We start from the raw sequence: 10,832 nt of genomic DNA, 5'->3' as shown, positions 1-10,832 counted from the left end.
AAAAAAAAGGAGCAAGGGAAGTATAACTGGGAAACCACCAGGACAAAAGTCAATTCATATTTCAATGCTTATTTTGTGGGACTGGCACATATTAAATCACAGTCTTTTAAAACTTCCTTAGCCACTTATTAACTGTTTTAGAAATAAAACATCTGCCATTTGTTACAAAAAGTGCAAATTTTCCAGATTCAGAGAGTAAGTCCTTACAAATCATGCTCCCCAAGCACTTAGTGCATCCATCCTGCCCATCTCTTCCGATGTTACCTCCTTTACTTTTCCCACATGTTCATTTGTTTTATCTTGTATTCATTTAATATGCTTGTTTGGTTATCGTTCTGTTTGGTTATTTTTCCCTAATTCACAGCAAGTTGCAAGTGACTTAAGTTTCCCAGGAAAATTTATATTTTTATAAAAGGCTACTTTTGGACCCAGAAGAAATTTTAATTATTATTTCCTTTCATACTATGGAGTATTTAGGGGCAAGAGCCTTCCTTGATGAAGGAATAGAAGGGTCACAGTAGGGGAGACAGATAACATGGTATTATGGAAATAACACAGACTTCAGAATTACATAGGCCTGTGTCCAAATACTCAGGAGGCTGAGGCAGAAGAATCGCTTGAACCCAGGAGGTGAAGGCTGCAGTGAGCCAAGATTGCGCCACTGCACTCCAGCCTGAACGAGAGAGAGCAAGACTCTACGTGTCTCAAAAAGAAAGAAGGAAGGAAGGAAGGAAGGAAGGAAGGAAAGAAAGAAAGAAAGAAAGAAAGAAAGAAAGAAAGAAAGAAAGAAAGAAAGAAAGAAAGGAAAGAAAGAGAATAAAACAAATGAAACTTATATGCCAATTACTCATCTCTCCCAATTGCCATGTATCTTTCTGTGTCTAGTTGAATCCTTTCCTTGTTTTCCTTTGGAGACTAAACAGAGACTGTCAATGCCCAGAACTCTGCTTCCTGTAAGCTACTAGGTGGCATGAAGTTTATCTCTTCTTCCTAATCTGGAGAGGTCTGCTTTTCCTAATAGAAATGATGGTGCTGGGCACTAGCAGATTATTATTATTATTTTTTTTTTTTGAGACAGAGTCTGACTCTGTCACCCAGGCTGGAGTGCAATGGCATGCTCTCAGCTCACTGCAACCTCCACCTCTTGGGTTCCAGCGATTCTCCTGCATCAGCCTCCCAAATAGCTGGGACTACAGGCGCATGTCACCACACCCGGCTAATTTTTTTGTGTTTATAATAGAGGCAGGGTTTCACTATGTTGGCCACACTGGTCTCAAACTCCTGACCTTGTGATCTGCCCATCTTGGCCTCCCAAAGTGCCAGGATTACAGGCGTGAGCCACCGCGTCCAGCCAAGCAGATTTTTTTTTTGTTTTTCGAAACAAGGTCTTACTAAGTCATCCAGGCTAGAATGCAGTGGTGCAATCATACCTCACTGTAACCTTAAACTCCTTTGCTCAAGCAATCCTTCTGCCTCAGCCTTCTGAGTAGCTACAACTATAGGCACATGCTACTGCGCCTGGGTTCCTGGCTAATTTTTTATTTTTGTAGAGACAGGGTCTCACTCTATTGCTTAGGCTGGCCTCAAACTCCTGGCTTCAAGCGAACCTACCACCTTGGCCTCTCAAACTGTTGGGATTAGAGGTGTGAGTCACGAATGGGCCTAGATTAGATTCTTAATAACGTCTGTCTGTGAGCCCTTGGGATTTTCTGACTCACAAAAAAAGAGCACCATGGTCCTAGAAAGAAGCTTTCTGTTTATTCCACCAACCTTTCTCTCCCTGGGATTTCCCAGTAGCACTTTTCATGGCTCTTTTACCTTTACTGATCTTTGCATGTCCCTGCCACAATTTCTGAATGCATCTCAATTTATATTTAATTCAAATACTATTTGTATTACTTATCAGAAAGGAGACAAGTTTGCAAAAACGAAGTTACCATAAACCAGCAAATACTGTATCTGTAACTAGATTCATGAGTAATAAGAGGAATAACTTCAATAACCGGAAACGCTGGGTAATATCAAGGCTATAAACTAGGTAAAGGCTAAAGGTAAATATGATTAGCTCCGGGGAGTGCCCTGTCTAAATGACCAAAAAGAGGAATCAGGTAGCAGATACTCACTAAACAATAAAAACCTCAGGGAAGAAAAATTAAAGCTAGACAGAACAAATTAAATAAAATGTACAGTCAGCAGGTATGATTTACATATTAAACAGAAACTTACCTGTTTGATCAAGTTCAAGCACAAAATAAGGAACACACAGAGACTTAAATAACTTCTTTACCTGGAAGAAGTTGAGAAACAAGGAGGAAAATGAAAAATGAGGTTATAACCAACAGGAGAACCTCTTTTTCCAGCTTTGTTACTTCCTTTCTCAACCAGCCTTCTCCTTTGAAAACTTTCCATTTCACTTTTATGTAACTTACAAGATTCTCCCTGTTGACAGTAACGATATTTAAAAGAGTATTTGAAGTCTATTGATTCTAATTCAATTGTCAATGATTCATCTGTATCACTTCATAAGATACATTTTATATGTTTAGTGACTCAGTCTACCTCATTTTATATATATATATATATATATATATATATATGTAAATAGTCTTTTTGTTTTTTTCCTTTTTGTAGAGAATGGGGTCTTGCTATATTGCCCAGGCAGGTCTCGAACTCCTGGGCTCAAGCTATCCTCCCACCTCTGCCTCCCTAAGAGCTGGGATTACAGGCGTGAGCCACAGCATCCAGCCTTACACTGATCTTTTTTTTTTTTTTTTTTGTCTTCTACCTCATTATAAAATGGATTTAATACGATGTTTTAAAAAGCACTGGAACACTTTTTTTTTTTTTTTGAGATAGAGTCTCCATCTGTCACCAGGCTGGAGTGCAGTGGCACTTTCTCAAATCACTGCAACCTCCACCTCCTGGGTTCAAGCGATTCTCCCGCCTCAGCCTCCCGAATAGCTGGGACTACAGGCGTGTGCCACTATGCCCAGCTAATTTTTGTATTTTTAATAGAGACGAGGTTTCACCATGTTGGTCAGGATGGTCTTGATCTCTTGACCTCGTGATCCACCCGTCTCGGCCTCCCAAAGTTCTGGGATTAGAGGCGTGAGCCACCGCACCCTGCTAAGCACTAGAAGACTTAATGTTTCCAAAGCATTATGTGGCAAACCTGGGAAAAATATATTCTTACAATAGTCAAAGTATTATTTATTTTTTGGCTGAGTAACCCTCAACCAATAAATCAGTTACTGAAAAAAAAAAAAAAAAAAGCCTATTATGCTCTGAGACTGTTAAATAAAACAAATAAACAAAAAATCATATGCTCAAGGTTATACAAATTACACTGATAAAAAATAAAATTTTATTTAAAAGTTTACTTATGCGACTAGATAGCATTGAAACTACTGACACAAGAGACTTTTATGTGTAAGACACAAACAGCCTGTCAATAATTTAGGAAAGTTTAGAATCATATTCCTACAGTTATACAATAAAATTTAAAAGGCCAGAGTAGCCTGAAGTTCACAGAGTTGATCAATGAGGAAAATGTATTCTTCAAAAAAACAAAAAACAAACAAAAACAAATTGTATTCTTGTCTCAATCTAAACTTAATGACTAAAACAGTAGGCTTCCAGGCTGGGCACAGTGGCTCATGCCTGTAATCCCAGAACTTTGGGAGGCCGAGGTGGGTGGATCACGAGGTCAGGAGTTTGAGACCAGCCTGACCAACATGGTGAAACCTGTCTCTGCTGAAAATACAAAAATTAGCCAGGCGTGGTGGTATGTGCCTGTAATCCCAACTACTTAGGAGACTGAGGCAGGAGAATCACTTGAACCTGGGAGGCAGAGGTTGCAGTAACTGAGATTCTGCCACTGCATTCCAGCCTGGGCTACAGAGCAAGACTGTCTCCAAAAAATAAAAAATAAAAACAAAAACAAAAAACAAAAAACATACACACACACAACAACAATAACAAAAAAACAGTAGACTTCCTATTGTATAGGAGTATACTGGGAAATTTCTATCATTTCTATAGGACTAAATTCAACATTTCAATAAAATGGGAAAATAAGTTCATTTATACAACCTCAGTAGTGTTCTTAAACTCTTTTAGATGGCACCCAAGCCCCAATCTGAATCTGAATTCAGCCCCTCCCACTCTGAAATAGATATAAGAAACAAATATTGCATTTCTGAAAAGGTGGGGAGGGATTAACTTTGCACTTTAAAACCTACTCGTCACAGCAGGATGCATGTAAAACACTTATCATAACTAATCTGTTATGCAAGAGTGGAAGGCTAATTTTACATAGAAGTTAATTTCCTTATGGGTACTTCCCAACTTGAATTAATGCAAATTACATTACTCATCTCAGAGAGAAATATACATTAATCAGACCAAGTACAAATATAAAAACAAAGTTTCTCCATTCTGATTTACTCACATCCCAGTTGTTAAATGAGAGATTAAATCAAAACTAAAGCGAATAACCTGGGAAAATTCTACTTCAAGGTAATTTAAATAAATAAATGTGAACAGCTAAGTACATGAGTTGTACACCCACAGAAGAAATCCACTACTTTACCAGGAAAAGCACTTAATCATGTTTCATGGCCAAAGACATCAAAAATTAATTTCTAAATTAACTGGCATCAATCTGAAAACAGTTTATATATTCAGAAAAGCTAAGGAATTAGTAATCGACAAGGTAAAACCAGAGGATATTTATCTAGAAGACCTGGCATACCCTGGGATTGTTTGGATAATGACATTAAATAAACTTGCCAGATAACCATACATTTAAATAAGCATGCAAACAACTAACACAAATGTTATAGGAAAAGTTCTTCATTCCCAGGCTAGATTTAATTAAGTAAAGCTGGGGAAAATACAGGTAAGGCTTTACATTTTTGGGGATAGGCAGGAGAGCTGGAGACTGAGGGAGTTAGTAGATTTCAGAGATAACATTAAGAATAAGAACATTCTGGGGCATAATGGGGACTTAAAAAAAGAAAAGAAAAAAAGAAAAATGACAGGTCAAAGAGATCTGGGATTGCAAGGAGCACACTGAGAATCTATTTATCTATCACTAGTAGCAATCCTGACTGCTAGCCCAACTCTTCATTCCAGAACTAAGGCAGGGTTAAAAATCAGAATTTTCTGTTTATTTACTTATTTTATTTTTAAATTTTTATTATTATTATCAGTTTGAGATAGAGTCTCACTCTGTCGCCCAGGCTGTAGTTCAGTGGCACAATGTTGGCTCACTGCCACCTGTGCTTCTTGAATTTTAAGTGATTCTCATGCCCCTGCCTCTTGCGTAGCTGGGATTACAAGCATGTACCACCGTGTCTAGCTAATTTTTATAGTTTTAGAAGAGAGGTGGTTTCACCATGTTGGCCAGCCTGGTCTTGAACTTCTGGCCTCAAGTGATCTGCCTGCCTCACTCTTCCAAAGTGTTGGAATTATAGGTATGAGCCACTGTGCCCATATTTATTTATTTTTAGAGACAGGGTCTCACTCTGTTACCCAGGCTGGAGTGCAGTGGCACAGTCATAGCTCATGTAACCTTGAACTCCTGGGCTCAACTGATCCTCCCACCTCAGCCTCCTGAGAAGCTAGGACTACAGGCACATGGAAACCATGCCAAAATATATATAATATACATATATATATGTGTATATATATATATATGTAAATTTTTTTTTTCATGGAGGTTGAGTCTTGTTATGTTGCCCAGACTGATCTTGAACTCCTGGCTTCAAGTGAACCTCTTGGCTTGGCCTCCCAAACCATTGGGAGTGCAGGCATAAGCCACTGTGCCCAGCTCCCAATTCTTTAATAATGTTTGAAAATATAGGTAGAATGACCGAATGCCTGGCACATAGTTGGCACTCAAATGGTAGCTATTAAGCCACTGATAGGATTAATTGTACTTAGCATTAAGTCAGGTATTCGTTGATTGCCATCTAATCTTGCCTCAGTACTGACAGGCGAGAAGATTAACCACCCAAGTTTTTAATGTCCTGACAGAAAAGGAAAAAATGCAAGTAGTTCTTTTATTCAACAAACACAGATGTAATGTTTACTATGTGTCAGGTATGTTCTAAGGCATTCATAAATATTAATTTAATCCTCATAACAAACTTATGTTATAGGTACTATTATTATTCACATTTTACAGATGGGGAAACTGTGGCACCACAGGTAAATAACTAAAGTCATGTGGCTGAGAAATCAGAGAGCCAAGATCCACGCTCTGACTTTAGAGTCCAGTCTCTTAACCATTGTTCAGTAACAAAAGAGACTAGACAAGCACATAATTTCAGAACTAAAAAAACCCTCAGTAGGCAAGCCCTTCATTTTAAAGATTAAACGAAAAGGAATTTTGGTGGGGGTAGGTCCCCAAAGCAGGTAAGATCACTAGAGCTAGATAATGAAGCCCCTAGAAGCCAAGAATTACATAGCAGATTTCTAATACCAAGCGCTCTTCTAAATTCTCTAACATTTACTGCCTGTCCAATCATGTAGATTTTAGCATGGACTAGCTGAGATCATTTTTCTTCTTAGGCCTATGTTCTGCCCTCTCAGTTGAGCTAAACCCCCAGGGATAGGACTTGTGTCTTCTACTTCTTTGCAATCCTACTCCCACTGTCCTACGTGAAAGGCATCGCTATCACATTGATTGGGATGAAGCGAAAGGTGGCATTGATGCAGACTGTGTTCAGGAGAGAGACAAGGATGAAAGGGTCTCCCTACTTCAGTGTTTTTGCTGCCCACCTTCCTTTTTCTTCATTTAGAAAAAAAGTGCACGTGTGCACAGGTGCACACACACACACACACACACACACACACACAGAGTGAGAGAGAGAAAGAGAGCGAGAGTCCAAAAAGCCCATAAGCCCATTTCTACGTAAGGCTTCCAGAATAAAAAGGCTTCTGAATTCAGTCTCGAGATCTGGAAAGTAAGTCACGGGGCAGACAAATTGAGAGAAAATTAAACTTAATAATAAATTAACCTTCAGGTGAACCTGGACAGATGGCCAGTTATGTTTACTTAAGACTCCACTGTGTAGGCCTAGAGCTACACTGAGTATAATTTAGAGCTAAACTTCAGTGACATTTAAATGCCCTCAACCTTCCTCTGAAGCACCAGCCAGATCAGGTTTGCCTTTCAATTCTCACCCTCATTCTGTGATTAATTCATGGTAGACTAAACCAATCCTCCCCATGGCTGTGACCACTGACCTTTTCTCTCTGATAATCTAACATTGAGAACCAAGTAGGAAACACAGTTTATTTTTTGTGAAGTCATTTTCCCCATAATAAACCAAAGGATGAAGAGACATCTATCAAAATTTGGTAGTACCCTAAGCAACCATTCCTTATGAAATATTCCCTACAGACATATCTGAAAGAGCAGCAAATCAACCAGTTTGGTAACTCCCCCACCCTAACCTTCCCTGACTTTGACTACCTGAAAACATCTTATACTTGGCAAAAGCTCAGAAAAAGATTATTCAGGCAATATTTTCTTCTTAAGTCCACGTTTTACCATTACTCTGAAGCAAGTTACAACTACATACACTCTTCCTAAAGGTGAAATCCAGTTGTTTACATTTGAGCTCAACAGTCTGTCAAATTCCTATAATTCCATTTAAACCCCTTGAGCTTAGAGCCTTACCTCAGTACAGCGTGTGCATGTGGACCTACTGAAGATGACCACAGAGTGACTGTCTATATAGGCCTGTAGCAGGGCTCTGGGATCTGCAGTGGCCATGCTGGTGAATGCTGCAGGGTTCTCTGGCAAAGTTTTGCTAGGGTGATGATCTTTAGCTAGAAGTAATGGAAGTAAGGATTGTAAATATCAGAAAGGAAAACATGATGACACATTTTCTAATATTAGGTTCACTCTAAAAGCCTTACCATTTTAGTCCCACAGGCCAAAATAAGGAATGAGGAAGGAAGGACTCTAATGAAGAGTAGAGCTTTAGGTCTTTGAACTGACTGGAAACATCTGGCAAATTATTCAATATTCCTGACTCAGCTCACACTCAAGATATGTTCTCAGGGGATCCTGACAAGTAACAAGCCATAATCGCAACATTCCCTGGATGCAGGAGAATAAGTAACAGGTACAAAATACTGAGGCCGCATTTTATGCCATCTTTACTCCCAACCATGGTTTCAATGCAGAGAAGCCAAATGTCAGACAGACATCCCCTTCTCACACAACCCTGCTTACAGACATAGGGGCAGACCACTCAAACCAAGGCTTACACATTTTCTCCCAGGCTAACTTGTGGATAAGCAGACACAGGATCTTCAGGCCAGATGCAGCAAGATTGCGGTAAAAAAATACTTTCTGCAGATTCTCTATTTTCTCCCCAGGATTTTGTGCTGGCCCAATCAGGTATCAAAACAAACACAATCCAGCTCAGTGGTATGTTATCCCCACATGACAGCACTGTCATCCTGGGTGTCATCACCAGTCAAAACCACCAAGAGAGCGCTATCTCCAGCTTGTAAAAATGGTTAAACTAGCCATCTTCTCCAGGGCCCACAAATAAACCAAGCTCAGGTCCACCCTTACTACTTGTTCCTTAGGTGATTTCTTCTCATTTCTGCTGATCCAAATAAGCCATTCATCCTTCTTTAATCTCCTTATCATCTTCATAGCTGATATTTGTATTTATCCAGAACTAGACAGAGGGTGAATGTTTGTATGCCTCCTTTCATTTAATCCTTACAGCAATATCGTTAGGTGGGTACTGCTACTATCATCCCCATTTTACAAACAAGGAAACAGACTCAGACTTTGTGCCAAAAAAAAAAAAAAAAATTGACCATAAATGTAAAAGTAGAGCCCATAACCAGTATGTTATACTATCACTACACGTAGACAGATTTTTTTTTTTTTGAGACGGAGTCTTGCTCTGTCACCCAGGCTAGAGTGCAGTGGCGTGATCTCGGCTCACTGCAACTTCCGCATCCCAGGCTCAAGTGATTCTCCTCCTCAGCCTCCTGAGTAGCTGGGATTACAGGCACCCGCCACCGCATGCGGCTAATTTTTGTATTTTTAGTAGAGATGGGGTTTTACCATTTTAGCCAGGCTGGTCTTAAACGCCCGACCTCATGATCCACCCACCTCAGCCTCCCGAAGTGCTCAGATTACAGGCGTGAGCCACCACCCTCAGCCTAGACTGATATTTATTTATTTAGAGGCGGAGTCTCGCTCTGTCACCCAGGCTAGAGTGCAGTGATGCAATCTACGTTCATTGCAACCTCTGCCTCTTGGGTTCAAGGGATTCTCCTTTCTCGGCCTCCCAAGTAGTTGGGACTACAGGTGTGTGCCACCACACCCAGCTAATTTTTTGCATTTTTAGTAGAGAAAAGGTTTTACCATGTTGGCCAGGATGGTCTTGATTTCTTGACCTCGTGATCCACCCACGTCAGCCTCCCAAAGTGCTGGGATTATAGGCATGAGCCACCATACTCAGCCCTAGACTGATATTTAAATGGTATTTAATAAAATGTATTATTATTTTAATATTAATGTTAAATTAACATTAATAAATAATTTTTATATTTAATAAAATAAGCTAAACCCCCAAAATGTTAATAATCATTATCTCTAGTAAGCTGGACTTTCACTTTCATCATACTTTTTATACTATGTGTTTTTAAAAAGGTAGTTAATTTTTAAAAATTTTAGGCCAGGCGCAGTGGCTCATGCCTGTAATTCCACACTTTGGGAGGCCAAGGTAAGTGGATTGCCTGAGGTCAGAAGTTCAAGACCAGCCTGACCAACATGGAGAAACCCCGTCTCTAAAACTACAAAATTACCTGGGTGTGGTGGCACAAGCCTGTAATCCCAGCTATTTGGGAGGCTGAGGCAGGAGAATTGCTTAAACAGAGGTTGCAGTGAGCCGAGATCGTGCCATTGCACTCCAGCCTGGGCAACAAGAGCAAAACTCCATTTCAAAAAAAAATAAAATCAAATTTAAATAACCCCTATCATACAATGTCAAGATAGGGTCAACAATCAAAAGACTGTTTTATTATATACCAGACAATCAAATGTTACTAATACTTAAAATATAGATAGAAAAGTGAAAAGGAACGTAGTAATCTCCTTATCTTTGAGATATAAGTGCTATGATCTGAATGCTTCTTTACCTCCAAAATTTCTGTGTCAAAATCTTAACTCTCAAAGTGACCACATTAGAAGGAGGGAACTTTGGGAGGTGATTAGGAGCCCTCAGGAATGGGATTAGCACAGTTATGAAAGAAACTCCAGAGAGCCCATTTCCCCTTCCACCTTGTGAGGACACAGCGAGTCGGTACCTACTGAGAATCAGGAAGTGGGCCCTCACCAGACATGGAATCTACTGGCACCTTGATCTTGGACTTCGCAGGCCACAGAACTGTGAGAAATCGTTTTCTCTTGTCGATAAGCCACCTAGTTTATGTTATTTTGTTATACCAGCCTGAACAGATAGGAAAACAAGAAGTGGGTTCTTCTTAAAGAAAAACTAGCTTGTTGTAATATCTCTGGGCTGGGTGCACGCGGTGGCTTATGACTGCAATCCTAGCACTTTGGGAAGCTGAGGTGGGTGGATCATGAGGTCAGGTGTTCAAGACCAGCCTGGCCAATATAGTGAAACCCTGTCTCTACTAAAAATACAAAAAATTAGCCAGGCATGGTGGTGCATGCCTGTAATACCAGCTACTTGGGAAGCTAAGGCAAGAGAATTGTTTCAACCCGGGAGGTAAGATCACACCACTGCACTCCAGCCTGGGCTACAGTTCGAGTTCCGTCTCAA

The 10,832-nt window shown here is 39.9% G+C and overlaps 1 protein-coding gene across 1 annotated transcript in view; it reads right to left on the bottom strand.

The window, feature by feature from the left end:
- The window catches only part of TXNRD1 (thioredoxin reductase 1), a 115,446-nt gene that overhangs the window by 82,624 nt on the left and 21,990 nt on the right, over positions 1–10,832 (bottom strand). The window contains exons 2-3 of the mRNA XM_017540461.2: positions 7,691–7,842; positions 2,227–2,287 (exon numbers count right to left, since the gene is read on the bottom strand). Of these exons, the coding sequence (XP_017395950.2) occupies positions 2,227–2,287; positions 7,691–7,842 (213 nt within the window). The remainder of the gene's footprint in view (positions 1–2,226; positions 2,288–7,690; positions 7,843–10,832) is intronic.

The sequence above is a fragment of the Cebus imitator genome, unplaced genomic scaffold, assembly GCF_001604975.1.
Source record: "Cebus imitator isolate Cc_AM_T3 unplaced genomic scaffold, Cebus_imitator-1.0 Scaffold8, whole genome shotgun sequence".
NCBI lineage: Eukaryota > Metazoa > Chordata > Mammalia > Primates > Cebidae > Cebus > Cebus imitator.
This window is presented reverse-complemented; position numbering and strand designations above follow the sequence as displayed.